We start from the raw sequence: 22,110 nt of genomic DNA, 5'->3' as shown, positions 1-22,110 counted from the left end.
CAGGACCAGACCAGACTTTATAGACTCTGCCTGGATACTGTGCCCAGCGGGGAACACACAGCCCGGGAACAAAGCCCAGCCTGTCTGAGGTCCCATTAGCGCCGCAGATGTGGGCTGAGCCACAGCCACTGCAGCGCCTGCTGCTGGTTCAGCCGGTGCTCCAGGCTGGCAGGTGGAGCCAAAAGCAGTGTGCTCACAATGGAGGGTTAGTAACAGCAGAATGCACCCAGCTCTCCCTCCCTCCTGCGTCCTGCTGACTGTTGTTTCTCCAGTCCTGAGAGTCCTCTTCCCCTAAGGAGGTAGCAGGATGCCCCAGGACTGTATGTGAGCCAGGACCTGTGGGCTGCCTCCCCAGCAACTGCAGCACTGCCCCCGGGGCCAGCCCTTGCCCAGGGCTCCTGCTGGCTTTCCAGGGCTCCTGCTGGCTTTCCGAGCGCCTCCCTGCCCCCTTCTCCTCAAGCCTGTGTGAGATCCTTTCAGAAGCTCGTTCCCCTCTTCCCTTATTCTGTTTTTTTGTTTGTTTGTTTTTTTTTGGTACATGCCCCTAGCGGGAACCGAACCCTGGACTCTCTGGTCCGCAGGCCGACGCTCCAACTGCTGAGCCAAACCAGCCAGGGCCCCTCTTCCCTTATTGCATTTATTGGACCATTTTTTCTGACATCATTTCACAGAGAGCTCCACCCATTCTGGGATCTGCCATCTTGGAACCTCCCTCCCCTGGTCTTTTTCACATACGCGCCAGCTTACCCTCGGGCATGACACACCATAACACACTCTTCACCCAGTCACTCAGGTATCCATCCAGCGTGGGTTCCTACCCCATGCCTGGCACTGTGCCCTCCCCTCAGAGTTCACACTCCTGCTGAAGGAGACCACAGTCTGGTGAGGACTCAGTGTAACGACAGAGCCAGCGACAAGTAAAGGCAGCGGCTGGGGGAGGGAGGGAAGGCTGGAGAAGGACCCTGGGCCAGCATGGTTGTGCTCTGCCTAGTGAGGTAGGGAGGGGTGCAGTGCCGGACAGAAGCCAGGGCCTTCAGAGCCTGGGGCCAGAACGGTGCTCGGACTTCACTCCAGGCGCACCGCTCTAACAGGGAATGATGTGATCTGAGCGGGTTTAAACCACTGTCAGGCAGCTCTGCAGAGAATGGTTCTAGGGGAGGAGGAGGTGAAATGGGGGCCCAGAGTGACCCAGCAGGACATGTGAGATGACATCCAAGAGGTGACCATTAGATTCAACCAAAAAGGGGTGATTGCAGGGGTGACCACCCCATTCCTGCCCACTCCTGATGGCACCACGTCGACTAGACCCTCTGCTAGGAGCATCAGGAACTGTGTGGACTTGAACTAGAGTCAGCAGACCTTCTCCGAGCAGACCCCTCTCCTCTTCCCATCCAGCCAAAGCTGTCACTTCTGTGCCTGGCATCACCTCAGCGCTCCGCTTTCCTCCTGCACTGTGACCCCCGTCGGTGAACGCCTTGGCAGCTGGCAGCCAGGCAGGCAGGGGCCGCAGCCTCTGGGGCCTTGAGCTGTGCACAAGTCTCACACTCAGAGCCTTGGGGCACAAATGCCGTCGAGTCTACAGCATCAGTGAGCAGGGTGGAACCTAGGGCTGGCTTTGCCCTCATTGCCCTCACCATTGTTACTACTTGTCTTTATAGGGGAGACGCCTCCTCCCAAACAGGGCACTTCCAGCTTTACTCCCACCTGGGGTTCCATGACCCGAAAGTAGGCCTTGGAGCCAGTCAGAGCTGGGCCCCAGCCCATGTCAATAAAGTAAAAAGAAGCCTCACATCTTCCTTACTCCAAGAGTGTGGTCAAACTTGGTGGGACCAGAAGTCCCCAGTTAAAGATACTGACACGGGAATCACACACACACCCCACCCCGAGACTGACTCAGTAGGGCCTGGGGAGCCCTGTAATCTTCCTGTTAGCCTGCTCACAGGGGCCAATCCTCAGAAGCAGGAAATGGGGAAACTGCTGGGGGGAGAAGGCCTGCCCTGGGCACCAGCCCCTGGAGGGCTCAGAGGCCCTGAGAACCAGCACACCTCCAACCCTGGACGTGGGTGCTGGGGACAGGTCAGATGCCCATGCCCTCCTAGGACAGGGGGTTGGGGCAGCTTGCAAACCTTCCAGACCTCCAAACTCATGTGGCAGGCCAGGGGGGCAGCAGGGGTGGGGGGCAGAGCTTCCAGGTGACTTTTCAACGAGCATTCTTCCCTCTCTATCTCTACATCCCATCCCGTGTTTAACAAATGCAAAGCAGAAGTTAGGGACCAGTGATTCACATTTCTTTCCCCTTAACAGCCACACCCTTTTTTTTTTTCCCCAAGACTCCACCCCGCAGAAACCAGGACAAGAACTAACAGATTTAAACTTTTATGGAACTTCCTGCTCCACAGGGCACAGGGGATTCTTCCAGTAACTCCTATTGAGCTGGGGCCTCTCTGGACCTCTGCCATGAGCAAGCCCGGGGGGCTTCCATTATATAAGCAACTCAGAGTGGCGGCTTGTGACTGCCTTCTGGGTGCAAACAGTCCAAAAGGCCCCAAGCAACCAACATGAGGCCCAAGAGGCAGGAAAGGGACCATAGAGAGAAGAGTGTGCCATACCACGCGAAACCCTGGAAATCCCTGGGCTCTGTCACAGTGGATGGGATGCAGGAGGCCTCCTGGTCAGTTGCCAAGGGCAGCAGCACATGGAAAGGCCCAGACACGCAGGTCAGACTCAGCCTGGCAGAGCAGGAGGTTCCTGTTCAGGCTGGGACCCAGGACACAACCTACAGGGAGAGGCTCAACATGTCTGCTGGCTAGGAAGGCTTCTGGGAGCACTCTCCCCGGCAAGTCCCTCGAATACTTTTCTCCTCTAACCACCAATTTACTGTAGGAGAATCAGCTTCTAGAAATGGCAGTAAGCTTTGTGCCCATACCCCTAACACTGATCTGCACACAGCCCAAGACAGCTGGATGGCACAGGAACACACTGCCAGCCTGAGGTTGAGTCCTGGCTCCAGCATTCATTCCTAACGCCCCCTCCTAGGCGAGACTCTCAGCTCCCTCATCTACAGGACGCAGGTAGCAGTGCCTACCTTCTGGAATTACTGAGAGTTAAAGGATAGAAGTTTAATATAAACTGCCTCACAGAACTGGCACTCAATATATTAATTCCTTCCTACTCCTGTGACAGTTTCTTGTCTCGGCCCCAAACCCAAAGAAATCTCAAGCTCACCCAATTCAGAAATGCCAAAGGGGCCCAGAAACCAAAGACAGAGCATAAATACCTTCAATAAGCCCAGAGGTTCCCAGACAGCCCTGCTCTCAAGAGCTCAACTCTGAATTCATTGCTCAGCTACAACTGGGGCTCCTCTCCCGTTGCCAGCTGGCTCCAGACCCGAATCCTACATTTTCTCAATGTGGGAGAAGGAGCGGACCCCTAGGTTCTTCATTCTGAAATCCTCTGGTACTCTCCCCACCTGCTGGGACTGGGCAGGGCGGTCCACATGAGGCCCTAAAGGCTCCTGGCGAAAGGGGAGAAACACTACCTCTTTTAAAAAGTATATGGAGGGGATTAAGCATGCAGCGACACCTGTCCTAGCATTCCCCAAAGTCACTGGCACCTGCCCGCTCAGGGCGGCCTGGCCCTCGTTTTGCGCCAGGTAGTGAGTAGTGTCCATTCTGAGAACGCTAAGTCCCAGCGTTCAAAGTTGCCCTGGAAACTACCAGAGCTTCCGGATCCCCAGCACTCACAGGGCCGGGTCGGGCCGCTGCCCCGGCCCCCGGGTTGGCCGCGGGTGAGGGGTGGAAGGAAACAGTTCTCCACGCAGAGGAGGAGACTGCGGTCAGCAAACCTCCCGCTCCTCAGCCTCCACCCGCCCGTGGGGTGGTGCTTTCCCCGGGGTTTCCGCGACAGGCCGGGCTCCCGGGCACCACACTCCCTGGAACCCCTAGAGTTGTCACTACGTAAATCCCCTGATAGAGGCGCGCATCCGGGGGAGCACTGGCCTTTAGGGACCGGCCAGGGACACCGAGAGGATCTGGGCAGCCCGGGTGCACGCGTCTCTGGTGATGGCCAGTGTCTTCCAGGCTTGGGAACCGGAGCTCAGAGCACCCCGCGCGCCTCGGTCTGGCCCGTTCCCGAGGCCAGGAGCCTCGGTCTGGAGCAGGTGGTCTCTGGAGGGGCTTGGACTGGGCTCGGGGCCGCCGCGCGCCTCACCTGAGCGGGACGAGGATGGCCAGGTACCTGTCGACGGCCACGGCCAAGAGGCTGAAGATGGAGCTCTGCGTGAGCACGAGCACGAAACAGGCGAGGAAGAGGCAGCCGTGGAAGTCCGTGCAGAAGCCCAGGCTGATGGTGATGGCAAAAGGGATGGCGAACAGCCCCACGGCCACGTCGGCCGCCGCCAGGGACACCAGGAAGTAGTTGGTGGGCGTCTGCAGCGCGCTCGACATGCCCACCGCGGCGCACACCAGCACGTTGCCCGCCACCGACAGCGAGGCGATGGCCAGCTCGAGCGCCACGTACAGCGCGTCCTGCGCCTCCAGCGGCATGGCCGGCGGCGTCGCCTACCCCGGCCGCGCCGAGCGCCGGCCAGCCGCGTGGGCCCCGCGGGGCATGGCCGCAGCGCCGGTGCCGCGCGTTCGCCCGCCGCGTCTGACCCGCCAGGCTCCGGCGCTCGCCGCCCGGACCCAGAGGGCGGGACCACGGAGGGGCGGTGACGCCCATTCGCCGGGGTGCCCGCCCGTCCCGGGCTCCGACGGAGCACCGCCCCTTCCCCCGAACCGAGGTCGGCGCCCACGCTGCGCCGCGGCGGTCTCCGCAACGGTCCCGCGGTGACAATATCTGGTCACGTCGAGTTCCCCAATTTTCCCTAATGCTGCAAGTCGGTGAGTGTCCCGAGCTGTCGCAGTCATCAAACAGAGCTCGCGGAGCCGGGCTGCTCCGGATTGAGCCCGGACTCTGCCCGGAGCGCCGCCGGTCCGCGCCCGCCCGCCGCCAGAGGAGCGCCGGGCCAGCACCCCGCGCCGGGCGGGCGTGCGGAGGACCCGGAGCCTCTGGAGCCTCCCACCCGCACCCTGCGGACCCCGCCGGACAAGCAGGGCTCGCCTTGCTAACCGGATGAGGTGCCGCGGGGAGGGGACGGAAGTGCCCGAACTCGCAGGCAGCTAAGGGACCCCGCTCGGCACCCGACGGCGAGGATGGCTCCGCGAGGCTGCAGCTGGGCGCCAGCCTCCCCCGCCTCCGCTCCTCCGCCCTCCCAGCCACTGCCCAGACGCCTCCAGCTCTGCTTCTCCTAGCTGGTGACATGGTCCACATCCTTCCTTCCTCGTCCCCCCCGCCCGCCCCCAAAGCGCCAGTGTTCTTCAGGCACCCTCTTTGTCCTTCACGCCCACCCTAGGATCCCAAAGCCTCACACGTGGCCCTTACACCCTTAACTCCCAAATTTCCCCCTGTAGCCCTGAGCGCCTCCTGGGTGCCAGACCGGAGCATACCACTGCCCATAACCTTTGGACTCCTCCAGAAGAAGCTGAGGCCCCCAAATCCAACATGTCCAAAATCAAGCTCATTTCTCCTCCCAACCTGTGTGCTCTCCTCCTTCTGAGACTCAGTTATTGACCTTACTTCCCACCCCAACACACCCCAGGAAGTGTGCTGACACCCTCCTCATTGCGTCCTCGCTGATATTCCCATCAGTAGTAGTGCTGCCAACTGTGCTCCCAAAGTCCCGCCCCAGGTGGGTCCTTCCTCCAAGTCAGTTCCCATCACCCCTGCAGCTCTCCCTGTCGCACTCACTGCTCCGTCAAACCTTCCTGGTCCCCACCAACACCATCGTTCCAGAGCACCTGTCTGTGCCACTCCCCACCCAGAACCCTTTGCTAGAGTCACCAGGCAAGGTAGTTAAGAAGATTATCAAGCAACAGGAAAAGATGCCTGCAAAATAATGTTAAGCAAAAAGTAAAACACGGAAGTACTGCTAAAGGGTAGACGATTTTTTGGGGGGGTGACAAGAATATTCTAAATGTTGGTTGTACAGCTCTGTAATATACTAAAAAACGATGTAATTATACACTTTAAATAAGTGGATTGTATGCTACATGAATTATATCTCAGTCTAGCTGTAATAACAACCAGACCCCTCGGCCTCAACGGGCAGGAGCAGTAACGTCTGTGTAACAAGGGGGCAAAGACTCTACAAGCACTCACAGTGATGTCCTGGCTGGGCGAGGTTATTACAAGGGACTGTTTTCTCTACTTTCCATGTGTTGTTGTTTTTTTTACTTTTATAACAACAAAACTTGATTTTATGTTAAAATATTGGAGAGCCCACAAATTCCATGCTGAGTTCTGATATCATCTTCTCCACCACCCATGTTTCCATAACACTTGACACAAACTATTGTTACCACAATATGATAAACTGGAACCGCAAGATTGAGGGACTTGCCCAGGCACTTCTTTGGGGTTGGGGGAGGGTGAAAGAGTTACAGGAGGCTTCCTCCGGAGGTAATTTTTGCAGAGTGGGCAAGACTTGGCAGTGAGGAGGTATTCAGTAAGGAGCCATGCTGGGCGGAGGTGGGGCAAGGGACCTGCCCAGGGACAGCCATGCCCAGGAGAGTAGCGAAGGGAAGATGGTCTGCCCAGGGAAGCTTCCATCACTAGCATGGAGTGTTGAGTTGTTCTGCTGCCGGTGCTGGGCACCAGCCCCGGGAGGTCTCTGAGCAGGTGATGGTGGATCTGGCAGTAGTGGCTGGAGGTGGGCAGGGGGAGAGGAGGCGGCAGGATGGGAGCCAATGGGTTGTTGTGAGCACTGCCCACATAACCTACAGCCTCTAGGCCCTGGGCTCTGCTCCACCATTTTCTGTGCCTGGAATCCCCATTTCTCCTCCCTAGAGCCCATCTTCCGTGAGGAAAGCAAATCACCTGAGTAGAAAAGGTCCCCTACCCCAGACCCTGCAGGCCTGTGCCCTACCCCACCTGTGTCGCAGCCCGTTGAGTTCCACATGGTGTATTCACTTCTGGACACCTGCTGGCAGAGCCTCCCTCCTCTGCTTTCCCCAGCCCAGCCCCCTCCTGGCACAGTGCTCTTTTACTCCCACAACCACCCTCCCTCCCCAAGTTTATGTGAAATCTGTTGAGTTATCCTGACTCTATCAGTCCCCAGACTGGAACTCGCACTGAGTTAACTGGACTCACAGGAGCCGTGGAGGTGGCAGTGACGGCCATAGGCAGTCATTGTTGAGGAAACAAGAAGCAGCACGTGCTACTCCAAACTGACCATGAGCACAGGAAATGGCGTCCGGAGGGAGTCATGAGCTTTCAACTTGAAAGCAACTGAGGTGTAGTTGACAGAGCCCAGGTCTCAGGAACCGAGGACCCAGCTTTGATTTCTAACTCTGAGGTTGACTTTGGACCTCACCGCGCAAGGGTCAGGCTAAATGGGGCAGAGGAACCATCTGTCTTGTAACCCATGACAGTGATGGGGAGCATTTGGATGAATTAGGCTGGAGCCTTAGAAACCCGAGTGGTCTTTAATTGGTGAAAATGGAAGGGTACATTTTGTGAACCAACTGACCCTCTGTGGACCGCTTCCAGATGGCTGGCATCCACCCTCTCAGCTCCCACTGCTGCTCTACCTGCCTCAGTGGCCAGAGCAGAGTCCGGGTGCATCGATATGGCTCCACAGTAGGTACGGTACTCAGCAGCTGTCAAAGGCCCAGGCTCGCTCCGTGTTCTGGCTCTGCCATCTTCAATCCTAAGTGTACACCTCATGGTCACATAAAGGCTGCCACAGCTGCAGGCATCACTTGCTCAAGCAACCACAGTGAAAGCAGAAGGGGGCTGGCCACGACCATCATTTACCATGGGGCAAAGTCCTGGAGCACATGCTACTCCAAACTGACCATGAGCACGGGAAATGGCATTATGCCTGGCTCAGACCAAGCATGGTTCAAACCTTCGGGCAGAGGAAGAGGCCCACCTGCCCCAAATAGGTTGTCACCCGAGTAACTTGGGTTCTGTAAACAGGAAGGGAGGACAATGCACATTGCCTTCCACGGTCTGTGTGACTGTCGGAGGGAATTTTCAGCTCACAGACTGAGTGTCCCAGGCCTCGCTGGCTTGTACATAAACATGAGGCCTGTCAGAAACAACAGCCTACGTTTACTGGCTCTTACTTTGGCCTGACCTCAGTTATCCACAGATCCCACAGACATTTCTGGGAGTCTCCAGAGGGTGTCTTACTTTTCTCAGAATTTCTACTTATCTCTGACACCTAAGATTTACAATGGTTCCCTTTGGAACTATCTCTATTTTTCCTAAGGACGAGTCCAGTCGTAGGAGGTTCCTCAGCCTCTGGTCAGTGAAATTCTCTCAGGTGGGTCTTGCCAAGCGTCCAGCTACAGGTCTGCATCCCAGAGACAGACAGCAGGAAGCTAGAAGTCAAACCAAGCCCCTGTCGTTCACATGCACACCACCTGCTCCCCAAACGGACGCCTGAGGTTCCTGGACTAAAAGACTGGTATTTCTTCTGGACGATGTTTCCTAGGGCCCTTGAACAGTGTCCACAGAACAGTGAACACTTAGTTAATACTGTTGGTACATGTATTATTTCAGAAGGAAAACGGGTGGCAGGCAGTGCATCCCGAGTGTGAAAGGTGAGTAAAGGTTAAAAAAAGAGTCAAATTATATAAGTATAGAGTGTGTTAAAAAGTACTTATTCTATTTATGTATGAATCAATATCACACATTTATTCACTGTCCAGAGACAGAGAAAATAAAACACATCCCTCCGCCCCCGCCCACATCAGCTAAGCCATCAGCATCATCGGCAGCGCCCAGTGGCATCCGCAGACCATCGTGAGAAAAAAACCATCATTTGCCAATATAACTTCTTTAGTCTTTAAATTGTCCTGAACTTCATCTGACTCCATACTTCACTGGGCAACAGAGATAACCTTGATTTGCCAATTTACTACTTTTGTGAAGTTGCTGGGATTAAGTGAAGCCCAGAAGGACTGCCCACAGCATCCCTGGATGACAGTTCCAACGGGACTGAGGACAGAAGGGATGTCCCCATGAAGGAGTAGAAAGAAGCGATATTAGCTAGTGTGTTTGAGGTTACCGAGAGAAACTTCATACACACTTTGAGAACTTAGTAAATAATCAGTGATAAGTACTTGGAAACTAAGCAAATACAGGAAGCAATTGGTAACTCTAGGGGGAAAATAAAGTTTAACAAGAGGGAGAGAGCATTAGAGGTCTCTGTGTGGCCCCAGGTGGAGCAGAGCGGAAGCTGCGGGGTCGAGTCACGGCAGGACCGCTGCTCAGAAAGTTTCTTCCCCTCTGACTGAGGCTGAAAGTGCTGCGGACACTCAACCAAAGGAGGCACTATGCTTCCAGAAAAATCTCAAGTGAAAAAAATCACAAGCAACAGTAGTTGGATCAGGCTCCAAAGGAGAGGGCAGAGAGATTCAAACAGTTGGAGACCAAGTCCTTCCAGAACATGGAGTCACCAAAGTAGCTCTAGACAACCAGGATCATTTCTTATGCAGAGATGGCGACGATCTGGGAAAGGGTGTGAATCGCCATTGACACGGCATCGCATAAACCTGCTCATTCCATTGAAGTTCCGAAATCTTTCATCAAGTAGATAATTTCCACATCTCTTTTATAATAAACTAATGGAATCCAAACGGATGCCAGCCAGTGTCTCTTAAAATGTTTCACTGTACTGATACCAACATCTCCAGGAGGCTTCTGGTCAAGACAGCGGGTAGGTAAACACGGTCCTCCCTCCTCCCACAACCACATCAAAGTCACAACTAAACTATAGAACAACCATCATTCAAAACCTCCTGACATCAAGCTAATGGAAGTCCTACAACTACAGAATTAAAGAAGCAGCCACATGGAGACTGGTAGGAGGGGCGGAAGCGGACAGGCTGGTCCCACACCCACGTGTGGCGGAAAAAAATCAGGAGGACACCTCAGCTGGGAAGGTCCTTCCTGAGGACTGAGGGGTCCCCCTCCCACACCAGGTGCCCCGCTCAGGGTTCCAGTGCCAGGAACGGGAGTCCACATCACTTCTGGTTGTAAAAACCAGCGGGAACTGAGTCTTAGTTGCATGGACTTAGCACTGGGACGAGGGTGGAGGGACAGCTTTCCCCTGGACAGACGGCTGGCAGAGGCTGTTGTTCCTTTGGTGAGCCCTTCCCTGGGGCGGCAGACTGCAGCCATATCTGGGACTCCAGCAACTGTTGGCCCCGCCCTGGTGACTCCCTGAGGCCCCGCCACACCCAACTTTTGGGCCCACCCAAGCTGTTTCCATTGGCTTTATCATAGGATTGGCCTTTTTTGGCTCCTGCTTAATATTTTTCTAAATTCTCTCAAATAAGCAGCACCTAGTCTCAGTAAGCCCTGTACCTCTTCTGAAGTGGCCCCAGGCCTGGCACTAGAAGCAGACAGCCTTGGTTCACAGCTTGGCTTTTCCTGGGCACCTCCAAGACCAGCACAAGAAGCAGCCATCTGCAGATCACTGTGTAGCTTATGCCAGGTGGCCCTGGGTAGAACACAGGCAGAGGCTGACTTTGACCCAGAGCCAGCACACCCAGTGGACAGCTTCAGACCACATTGAAGCACCACCACCCAACCACCTCCACAAGTGACACACTTAATGAATGGACTCAGTGGGTACCAGAGCCCTGCTAAGTAAGTTTTGCTCTGTTTCATGGGCCCCTGCACAGTTGATTCTCCAGGATAGTTAGAGGTCAGTGGTCAGTGGGCACAGCCAGTCCTTGAAGCTGATCAGCCTGAGTAAATCCCTCCCATTGACGTGCCAGCAGCAATCCAACAGAAGGGTGTTCAGTCCATACGAGTGGTGCACCTTGAGAGCCCAGCTGGGTGACCAGGGAGGCTGTGCCACTGCGCCCTATAGGACACCTACTACAGTAGGTCACCCTAGGACACCCAGGAGACATAGCAACTCTACCTAATACATAGAAACAAACACAGGGAGGCAGCCAAAATGAGGAGACAAACAAACATGTCTTAAATGAAAAAACAGAACAAAACTCCAGGAAAATAACTAAACAAAATGGAGATAAGCAATCTAACAGATGCAGAGTTCAAAACACGGGTTATAAGGATGCTCAATGAACTTAGTGAGAATTTTAAGGAACTTCATGAGAACGTCAAGGAACTTAGTGAGGACTTCAAGAGCATAAAAAAGGACCAGTCAGAAATGAAGAATGCACTAACTGGAATAAAAAATAATTTACAGGGAACCAATAGTAGAGTAGGTGAAGCTGAGAATCAAACCATTGATTTGGAATATAAGGAAGCAAAAAACACCTAATCATAGCAGCAAAAAGAAAAAAGAATTTTTTTTTTTTTATCCTCACCCGAGGGCATTTTTCCATTTTTTGTTCAGGTAGAGAGGGAGGGAGAGAGAGGAACAGAGAGAGAGAGAGAGAAATATCGACGTGAAAGGAACACATCGAGTGGCTGCCACCGGCACGACCGACCAGGGCTGGGGACAAACTGCAACCGAGGTATGTGCCCTTAGCGGGAACCGAACCCGGGTCTTTCTGGACCGCAGGCCAACGCTCTAACCACTGAGCCAAACCAGCCATGGCAAATAAGAATTTTTTTATTAATTTATTTTGGTTACAGATGTTTCTCCCCTCCCCCACCATTGACACCCTCCTCCTCATCACCCCAAACCCTGTCCCAAGCTTTGTTGTCCATGTCCATCGGTTATGCATACATGCATATAAGTTCTGTGGTTTATTTTTTCCCTCCCCTCCGACGCCCTCTTCTGAGGATTGTCAGTCTGTACCCTACTTCCACGTCTCTGGGTCTACCCTGTTCCTCAGACTGTTATGTTCATTATATTCCAAAAATAAATGAGATCATGTGATATTTGTCTTTCTTTGCTTGGCTTGTTCTGCTTAAGATAATGATCTCCAGGTCCCTCTATGTCATGTCAAAGGATAAGAGATCTTTCTTTCTTACAGCTGAATAGTACTTCATTGTGTATATATTCCACAGCTTCTTTATCCATTTGTTTAGTGATGGACACTTGGGCTGTTTCCAGATCTTAGCTATTGTAAATAGTGCTGCTATGAACACGCAGGTACATATATTCTTCCTGATTGGTGTTTCAGACTTCTTAGGGTATATTCCTAGAAGTGGGATCACTGGGTCAAATGGAAGTTCAATTTTTAATTTTTTGAGATAACATCATAGTGTTTTCTACAGTGGCTGCACCAGTCTGCATCCCCACCAGTGGTGTACTAGAGTCCCCTTTTCTCCACACTCTCGCCAACACTTGTTGTTTGATGATTTGTTGATGGCGGCCATTCTGACAGGTGTGAGGTGATACCTCATTGTTGTTTTGTTTTTTTATCCTCACCCGAGGACATTTTACCATTTTTTGTTCAGATAGAGTGGGAGGGAGGAAGAGGAAGAGGGAGAGAGAGAGAGAGAGAGAGAGAGAGAGAGAGAGAGAGAGAGAGAAACATCAATGCAAATGGGACATATTGAGTGGCTGTCTCCTGCACGAATGACCCAACCAGGGCTGAGGACAATTGAGGTATGTGCCCTTAACAAGAACTGAACCCGGTTCTCTCTGGACAGAAGACTGATGCTCTAACTGCTGAGCCAAACTGGCCAGGGCCCTCGTTGTTGTTTTATTTTGCATCTCTCTGATGATTAGTGATGTTGAACATTTCTTCATATGTCTTTTGGCCATTTGTATGTCCTGTTTGGAGAGATGTCTGTTGAGCTCCTCTGCCCATTTTTTATTGGGTTCGTTGTCTTCCTTTGGTTGAGTTGTATGAGCACTCTATATATTTTGGAAATTAACCCCTTATCTGATGTATCTTTGGCAATTATGCTCTCCCATATAATGGATTCCCTTTCCATTTTGATGGTTGTTTCTTTTGCTGTGCAGAAGCTTTTTAGTTTGATGTAGTCCCGTGTGTTTTTTTCCTTTGTTTCTGTAGTCTTAGGTGATGTATCAGTGAAAATTCTGTTGCGTATGATGTCTGAAATTTTGTTGCCTACATTTTCTTCTATGATTTTTATGAATTCACAAGTCACAATTAAGTCTTTTATCCATTTTGAGTTTATTCTTGTGTATGGTGTAAGTTGATGGTCTAGTTGCTTTTTTTTTGCAGGTAGCTGTCCAGTTTTCCCAACACCATTTATTAAAGAGGCTGTCTTTACTCCATTGTATGCTCTTGCCACCTTTGTCAAATATTAATTGAGCATAATGTATTTGGTCAATTTCCACGTTCTCTGTTCTATTCCACTGGTCTATATGCCTGTTCTTGTGCCAGTACCAGGCTGTTTTGATTACAGTAGCTTTGTAGTATAACCTGATATCTGGTATTGTGACCCCACCTACTTCGTCCTTCTTTTTCAAGATTGCTGTGGCTATTCATGGTCTTGAACTTGTGAAGTATTTGTTCTAGTTCTGTGAAATATCTCATTGGTATTTTGATGGGAATTGTGTTGAATCTGTAGATTGCTTTGGGTAGTATGGATATTTTAATGATGTTAATTCTTCCAATCCATCGACAAGATACGTGCTTCCACTTTTTTATATCTTCCTCTATTTCTTTTTTCAATGTCCTGTAGTTTTCTGCAAATAGGTCCTTTACTTTTTTTGGTTAAGTTTATTCCTAGGTATCTTAATTTTTTTGCCGCAATGGTAAATGGAATTGGTTTTTTAGTTTCTCTTTCTGTGAGTTCATCATTGGTGTATAAGAATGCTGTCAATTTCTTGATGTTAATTTTGTATCCTGCTTCTTTGCCAAATTCATTTATTAAGTCTAGTAGATTTTTGATAAAGTCTTTTGGGTTTTCTACGTATAATATCATGTCATCTGCAAATAATGACAGTTTCACTTCCTCTTTTTCAATTTGGATCCCCTTTATTTTTTCTTCATGTCAGATTGCTGTGGCTAAGACTTCCAGTACTATGTTAAATAAGAGTGGCAAAAGTGGGCATTTCTGTCTTGTTTCTGTTCTTAAGGGAAATGCTTTTAGTTTTTGCCCAGAGTATGATGTTGGCTGTAGGTCTTTCATATATGGCCTTTATTATGTTGAGATATGATCCCTCTATTCCCACATTGCTAAGTGTTTTTATCAGAAATGGGTGCTGAATTCTCTTGAATGCTTTTTCAGGGTCTATTGATATGACCATGTGGTTTTCATCTTTCATTTTGTTTATGTGGTGTATCACATTTATTGATTTGCAATATTGTACCAGCCTTGCATCCCTGGGGTGAATCCCACTTGGTCATGGTGAATAATTTTTTTGATGTATCCAATTTGCTAATATATTGTTAAGGATTTTGGCATCTATGTTTATCAGGGATATTGGCCTGTAGTTTTCTTTCTTTGCAGTGTCGTTTTCTGGTTTTGGAATTAGAATTATGTTGGCCTGATAAAACAAGTTTGGAAGTCTTCCTTCTTGAATTTTTTGAAAGAGTTTGAGGAGAATAAGTGTTAGTTCTTTGAATGTTCAGTAAAACTCCCCCATGAAGCCGTACGGGCCTGGGCTTTTGTTTGCTGGGAGAGTCTTTTCTTTTCTTTTTTTTTCAAAATAGATTTTTATTATTATTATTATTTTTTAAATCTTTATTGTTGAATGTAGAATGTATTACAGATGTTCCACATTTTCCCCCATTGACCCCCTCCTCCCAACTCCCGCCCCCCTCCCCCCTTTTCCCACACTATTGTCTGTGTCCATTGGTTATGCATATAAGTTCTTTGGTTTATTTCTTCCCACCCCCCCAACCCCTTTCCCTTTGAGGTTTGTCAGTCTAGCAATGAATTTGTGCTTCTTAATCACTTCACCTTTTTGACCCATTCCCCCAACCCCCTCCCATCTGGCAACCAACAAAATGTTCTCTGTATCTATGAGAATGTTTCTGATCTACCTGTTTATTTTGTTTGTAGATTCCATTGTTGATAGATATGTATTCATTGCATTTTGTTTGTTCATATATTTTATCTTTTTCTTCAATAAGACCCTTCATCATTTCATATAATAACGGTTTGGTGGTGATGAACTCCTTTAGCTTTTTCTTGCCTGGGGAACTCTTTATATGGCCATCAATTCTAAATGACAGCTTTGCAGAATAGAGTAATCTTGGTTGTAGGTTCTTGGTTTTCATCACTCTGAATATTTCTTGCCACTCCCTTCTGGCCTGCAAAGTTTCTTTTGAGAAATCAGCTGACAGCCTAATGGGAACTCCCTTGTAGGTAACTAGCTGCCTTTCTCTTGCTGCTTTTAAGATTCTCTCTTTGTCTTGAACCTTTTGCATTTTGATGATGATGTGTCTTGGTGTGGGCCTCTTGGGGTTCATCTTGTTTGGGACTCTCTGTGCTTCCTGGACTTGTACGTCTGTTTCCTTCACTAAGTTAGGGAAATTTTCTGCCATTATTGTTTCAAACAGGTTTCCGATTTCTTGTTCTCGCTCTTCTCCTTCTGGCACCCCCAAGATGCGAATGTTGGCACACTTGAAGTTGTCCCAGAGGCTCCTTACACTATCCTCATTTTTTTGGATTCTTTTTTCTTTTTGCTGTTCTGATTGGGCGTTTTTTGCTTCCTTATATTCCAAATCGATTGTTTACTTCTTGGATTTACGTACTCTAGTACTGAAGCTGTGTAAATTATTATTTTTTTCAGTTAATGCCTCCTTCAATTCTGACTGGTCCTTTTTTATGCTCTTGAGGCCCTCACTAAGTTCACTGAGGTTCTCACTGAGTTCATTGAGTATCCTTATAAGCAGTATTTTGAACTCAGCATCTGTTAGGTTGCTTATCTCCATTTCGCTTAGTTCTTTTATTGGGATTTTGTTCTGTTCTTTCATTTGGGACCCGTTTCTTTGTCTCCTCATTTTGGCTGCTTCCCTGTGTTTGTTTCTGTGTATTACTTAATGAGCGGTATGGGGCTTGCTGAGACCAGATGCTGCTCGTTTGAAAGAATTTAGGAAAAACCTGAAGCAGGATCCAAGACAGGCCAATCCTATAGTTAAGCAAATGGTAACAGCTTGGGTGGGCCTGAAAGTTGGGTGGGGTGGGGAGGGGCCTCAGGGAGTCACCAGGGCAGGGCTACCAGTGTGAGCCAGGTTGCTGGAGTCCCAGATATGGCGACTGTCTGCCACCCCCAGGAAGGGCTCACCAAAGGAACAAAGGCCTCTGAAAGCATGTTTGTCCCGGAGAAAGCCCCCTCTCCAGCCCTCGCTCCAGTGCCAAACAGCTCAGTTACTTCCCTGTATGTCTCTGGTGCCCCTCAAGCGGCCTCCCCTCCAAGCTTAGAGGGAGAGAGTCCGATAAGTCTGTGCGCGGGCCCTTTAAAGAGCTGCCTGGGGCTCCAGCCGCTTCAGCCTCCCTGAGCCTCAGTTCTTGCTGGTTTTTCCAGCCAGAAGTGATGGGGACTTCTCTTCCTGGCACTGGAACCCTGAGCGGGGCACCTGGTGTGGGACGGGGACCCCTCAGTCCTCAGGAAGGACCTTCCTAGCTGAGGTGTCCTCCTGATTTTTATCGGCCACACATGGGTGTGGGACCAGCCGGTCTCGCCTCCGCCCCTCCTACCAGTCTGGATGTGGCTGCTGCTTTAATTCCGTAGTTGTAGGACTTCCATTCAGCTTGATTTCAGGCGGTTTTGAATGATGGTTGTTCTGTAGTTTAGTTGTAACTTTGATGTGGTTGTGTGAGCACGCAATACCGTGTTTACCTACCCGCCATCTTGACCAGAAGTCCAAAATAGATTTTTAAATGTCTATTCACTTAAAAAAAAAATGCTGTAATAACTTAGTAATGACTTGCTACGTTGTTCTGTGTGTGATGATGTTATAGTGCAACAGCCTGTGTGAAATTTTTTTTGTATTTATTTATTTTTTAATTAATGAATTTATTTTTGTTACAGATGTTTCTCCTTTTTCCCCCACTGGTTAACCCCTCCCCTCCCTCCCCACCCTGTCCCCACCTTTGTTGTCCATGTCCATTGTTCATATATACATGAATATAAGTTCTGTGGTTTATCTCTCCCCCTCACCCCCTCTTCAGTCTGTACCCCACTTCCACATCTCTGGGACTACCCCATTCCTCAGACTGTTATGTTCATTATATTCCACAAATCAGTGATATTTGTCTGTCTCTGCTTGGCTTGTTTTGCTTAGGATAATACTTTCCAGGTCCCTCCATGTCGTCTCAACGGATAAGAGATCTTTCTTTCTTATAACTGCATAGTACTCCATTGTGTATATGTAACACAGCTTTTTTTATCCACGCATCTACTGATGGACATTTGGGCTGTTTCCAGATCTTAGCTATTGTAAATAGTGCTGGGAGAGTCTTGATTACATCTTCAATTTCCTTAGTTGTTATTGGTCTGTTCAAGTTTTCTATCTCTTCCTGGTTTAGTTTTGGGAGACTGTGTTTCTACAAATTTGTCCATTTCATTAGATTGTCCAATTTGTTGCTATATAATTGTTCATAGTATTTGTTAATAATCCTTTGTATTTCTGTGGTGTCAGTTATTACTTCTCCTCTTTCATTTCTGATTTTGTGTATTTGGGTTCTCTCTCTTTGATTCTTGGTGAGTTTAGTTGAGGGTCCATCAATCTTGTTTATCTTTTATAAAAACTAGCTCTTTGTTTAATTGATCCTTTAAATTGTTTTTTTTTTTTTTTTTTTGGTCTCCATGTCATTTATTTCTGCTCTGATTTTTATTTCCTTCCTTCTACTTGCTCTGGGGTTTTCTTTTTGTTTGCTTTCTAGTTCTTTAAGTTGTGAGGTTAGGTAGTCTATTAGAAAATTCTCTTGCTTTTTGAGGTAGGCCTGTAGTGCTATGAACTTCCCTTTCAGAACTGCTTTCGCTGCATCCCATAGATTTTGTGTTGTTGTGTGTTCATTTTCATTGGTTTCCAGGAATTTTTAAATTTCTTCCTTGATCTCCCTGGTGACCCATTCATTGTTCAATAACATGCTATTTAGCCTCCATGTTTTCAAATGTCTTTGCATGTTCTTGTTGCAATTAATTTCTAGTTTCATGCCACTGTGATTTGAGAAGATGCTTGATATGATTTCAATCTTCTTGAACTTGTAGAGACTTAGTCTGTGCCCTAACATGTGGTCTGTCTTTGAGAATGTCCCATGTGCACTTGAGAAAAATGTGATTTTTTTCAGTTTTGGAGTGTAATTCTCTGTAGATATCTATTAAATCCATTTGGTCTAGTGCTTCATTTAGAGTCTGTGTTTTCTTGTTAATTTTTTTGGTCTAGGTGATTTATCCAGTGATGTCAGTGGGGTGTTGAAATCCCCTGCTATGATTGTATTGCTGTCGATTTCTCCTCTGAAGTCCTCCAGAAGATTTTTAATATATTTTGGTGCTCCTATATTGGATGCAAATATGTTTACCAAAGTTGTATCTTCCTGTTGGATAGATCCTTTCAACATTATGTAGTGGCCTTCTTTGTCTCTAGTTATGGCCTTCATTTTGAAATCTAATTGGTCAGATATGAATATTGCTACCCCAGCATTTTTTTCCTTTCTGTTTGCTTGGAAGTGTTTTTTCCATCCCTATGTGAGTCTTTTGTTGTGAGGGGGGTCTCTTGTAAACAACATATATGTGAGTCATGCTTTCTTATCCAGTCAGCTAGTCTGTGTCTTTTTATTTTTATTTTTGTAATCATAATTACAACTTTTTATTAGAACCTGGAGGCTGAGTAGTTAGCTGTAATTGTATTAGGGGTTGGGAGTCTGGGTGAAACACTTCTTTTTTTTTTTTTTTTTTTTTTTTTTTTTTTTATCCTCACCCGAGGATATTTTTCCATTTTTTGTACAGATAGAGTGGGAGGGAGAGAGAGGAAGGAGAGAGAGAGAGAAACATCGACGTGAAGGGACACATCGAGTGGCTGCCACCCGCACGACCAACCAGGGCTGGGGACAAACTGCAACCGAAGTACGTGCCCTTAGCGGGAACCGAACCCGGGTCTCTCCAGACCGCAGGCCGACGCTCTAACCGCTGAGCCAAACTGGCCAGGGCGAAACACTTCTGAAATAAAATATGGTATCTACCTGCTGCATGCTCAAAGACTTACCAGACACAACGTATCATTGATTAGGAACGATATTTTCAATATCATCGTAATATAAAACAAATCCTTTAATTTTTCAAGTGTTTTGAACATAAGCACAAAATTTACCAGTTTACATTTTTTAACCCACAACAGCTTGAGCACCCACTCTGTGCATAGCACTATTCTAGGTGCAGTAAGAGGGACTGTTAACCTTAGAAATGTGATTTCACTTTCTGAAATTATCACCTTTTCCAGAGAGTAAAAATAAATATAACCACTGTTCTTTACTACTGACCTACCCCAAACCTACTTCTGGCTCATGGAGAAGCTAATTTCTGCCAAATTTAAGATGTTTCATTGAACTCAACTCTTACTTCTTTAAAGATAAAAAAAAGTAGAACTCCTTTTCATTAAAAAAAAAAAAGAAGAAGAAAACAATTTTCCACAAAAGGGCAGTTTCTGCTTCTAATGAGTATTTTTTTAATTCTTTTTTTTTTTCTCTAGCGTTTAAGTTTTCTTCCTCCAATATTGCCTTTTCTTGTATAAGGCAAACAAGACATCTTTTTATGCTGCTTTTCTTTTCCTAAGAAAAAGTACTGCATCTCGAAGACAAACCATTCCCAAGACTAGTGATAAATATTTTAAAAACTTTAAAGGTGAATCACCTACATTACCTTGATGAAGTAAAAAAATAAAAAGCAGTTGGCACTAAGATAGCTATTCCAAGTGTTTAAACAATTTCAAAAACTGTTTATTTATTTTGTAAGAAAGTACCCCTAGTCCAAAGTATCTGTGTTTTAAAAATGTTTTAGCCAAAAAATTTACAAAAACATTTTCAGTTCAACCTAATAAAAGTGATATCTAGAAAATATTCCACATTATTAAGTCTGTCTTAAACAGTTCAGATTCTAAAGCATTCCTAAGGCACGGTGTTCTGGAAGACAATGTGCTTCTGCTGGGTTGCGGGATGGATGCAGCGTCTGTGGCTGGCTCCACATGAGCCCGACGGGCACTTTCCACCTGGATGCTGTGGGATTTGAGAGGAGAGTCAAACATAGGCTCCCAGGGCTGCGTGGAACTCTGTGAGACACTGTACCAGCTGCTGGAACTTGGGCCTCTCCTCTGGATCTAGGGCCCAGCAACAAGCCATCACAGCAAATAGTTCATCTGGACAGTTGATAGGCTGGGCTATTCGGTAACCGTCTTTCAGGTATGCAGCCATCTCAAAGGGGTCAATGTCCACATAGGGCGTTTGGCCCAGAGCCATGAGCTCCCACAGCCCACAGTCTCGATGCAGCTTCTTTAATTCCGTAGTTGTAGGACTTCCATTCAGCTTGATTTCAGGCGGTTTTGAATGGTGGTTGTTCTGTAGTTTTGTTGTAACTTGGATGTGGTTGTGGGAGGACGCGATACTGCGTTTACCTATGCCGCCATCTTGACCGGAAATCCAGTCTGTGTCTTTTTATTGGAGCATTCAATTCATTTACATTTAAGGTGATTATTGATATGTACTTATTTATTGCCATTTTTGTTTATTGTGGTTATATTTTTCTTCCTATTTCTTCTACTAATTACAGCAGTCCTTTTAAGATTTATTGCCATGCTGGTTTGGAGCTAACATAATCCCTCAGCCTTATTTTTTTTGTCTGGGAAGCTCTTTATTTTACGTTCTATTTTGAAGGATAGCCTTGCTGGATAGATTTTGGATTCAGATCCTTGTTTTTCATAACTTTGATTACTTCATGCCATTCCCTTCTGGCCTGTAGTGTTTCTCTTGAGAAGTCAGCTGAGAGCCTTATGGGAGTTCCTTTGTAGGTAACCTGTTGTTTATCTTTTGCTGCCTTTAGGATTCTTTGTCTTTAATTTTTGGCATTTTAATTACTGTGTGTCTTGGTGTGGGCCTGTTTGGGTTCTTCTTACTTTGGGCTCTCTGTGCTTCTTGAACTTGAATACCTTCTTCCTTCACCAAGTTAGGAAAGTTTTCTGTCACTATTTCTTCAATTATATTCTCTAACCCTTGCTCATCTTCTTCTTCTTGGGGGACTCCTATGATGTGAATGTTACTATGTTTCCAGTTGTCTCACAGTTCTCTTAAGCTGTCTTCCTGTTTTTTAATTGTTTTTTTCCTTTTGGTTTTCTGATTGGTTGATTTTTTTCTACCTTGTCTTCTAATTCACTGATCCGGTCCTCAGCTTCTTCTACTCTGCTGGTTAGTCCTTCCAATGTGTTCTTTATTTCTGTTATGTCATTCTTCATTTCCACTTGGTTGGTTTTCAGTGTTCCTATATCTTTACTCATGGTGTTGATATCCTTACTCATGCTGTTGAGCTTCTTTAAGATCATGGCTCTGAACTCTACCTCTGATAACTTGCTTAACTGCATTTCATTTATCTCATCTTCGATAGAGTTTTCTTCTTCTTTCATTTGGGATTTGTGTCTTTGTTTCACCATTTTAGCTATCTCAGTGGGTTTTGGAGCCTGCCAATTTTTCCCTGTGGATGTTGGTGTTCTGCTGTTTTTGACTCCCTCCACTGGGTTTAGATGAGCATGGGAGGGCCCACATTACACACCACTGTCAAGTCTTACTTTCCTGGGTAGATTTTCAAGCCCAGGAAAGGTTGTTATCCTCTAGCTTTTTGCCTGGAGGCAATTAGTCTCAGTTACTTGAAGAGCCTTGGGTTCTCAGTTGAATAAAAATCTCCCTCAGGTGTTCAGTGTAAGAGGTTTTTCTGAGGGTGGGGCAGATGCTGATTGTTAATGAGCCTCCATTTACATTTCTTTGGCCCAGCTTGGTGGAGTTGAATCCCTGAAGGAGAGGCTGCTGCTTCTCCCCAGAGTTCTGGAAAGGAGCAAGATGGCCACTGTCCTGCGTAGCTGCAACTCAGCAAAAACTTTGAGCACCCTCCAAATCCTGAGTGTCCCCACATAGTTCTAGTCCAGTCTGCCCTCTCTCTGCTGGAGCCCAAGGTGAGTGGCTGTAGATAATTTAGTGCTCTGTCCCAGCCTTTGGGAGTGCACT

The 22,110-nt window shown here is 47.7% G+C and overlaps 1 protein-coding gene and 1 non-coding gene across 2 annotated transcripts in view; both read right to left on the bottom strand.

Annotated features, from left to right (window-relative positions):
* Window positions 1-4,614, bottom strand: part of ADORA2B (adenosine A2b receptor) — a 28,261-nt gene extending 23,647 nt beyond the window's left edge. The window contains exon 1 of the mRNA XM_036278353.1: window positions 4,210-4,614. Coding sequence (XP_036134246.1) covers window positions 4,210-4,544 — 335 coding nt within the window. The 5' untranslated portion in view covers window positions 4,545-4,614. The remainder of the gene's footprint in view (window positions 1-4,209) is intronic.
* Window positions 4,615-8,788: 4,174 nt separating this feature from the next.
* LOC118641280 lies at window positions 8,789-8,874 on the bottom strand. The gene has a single exon (XR_004961579.1). It is a non-coding gene; the product is annotated as a small nucleolar RNA SNORD35 (small nucleolar RNA).
* Window positions 8,875-22,110: the final 13,236 nt, after the last annotated feature.

The sequence above is a fragment of the Molossus molossus genome, unplaced genomic scaffold (genome assembly GCF_014108415.1).
Source record: "Molossus molossus isolate mMolMol1 unplaced genomic scaffold, mMolMol1.p scaffold_m16_p_27, whole genome shotgun sequence".
NCBI classification, from domain to species: domain Eukaryota; kingdom Metazoa; phylum Chordata; class Mammalia; order Chiroptera; family Molossidae; genus Molossus; species Molossus molossus.
Note: the sequence above shows the minus strand (reverse complement) of the source record. Positions and strands in the feature narration are given on the sequence as shown.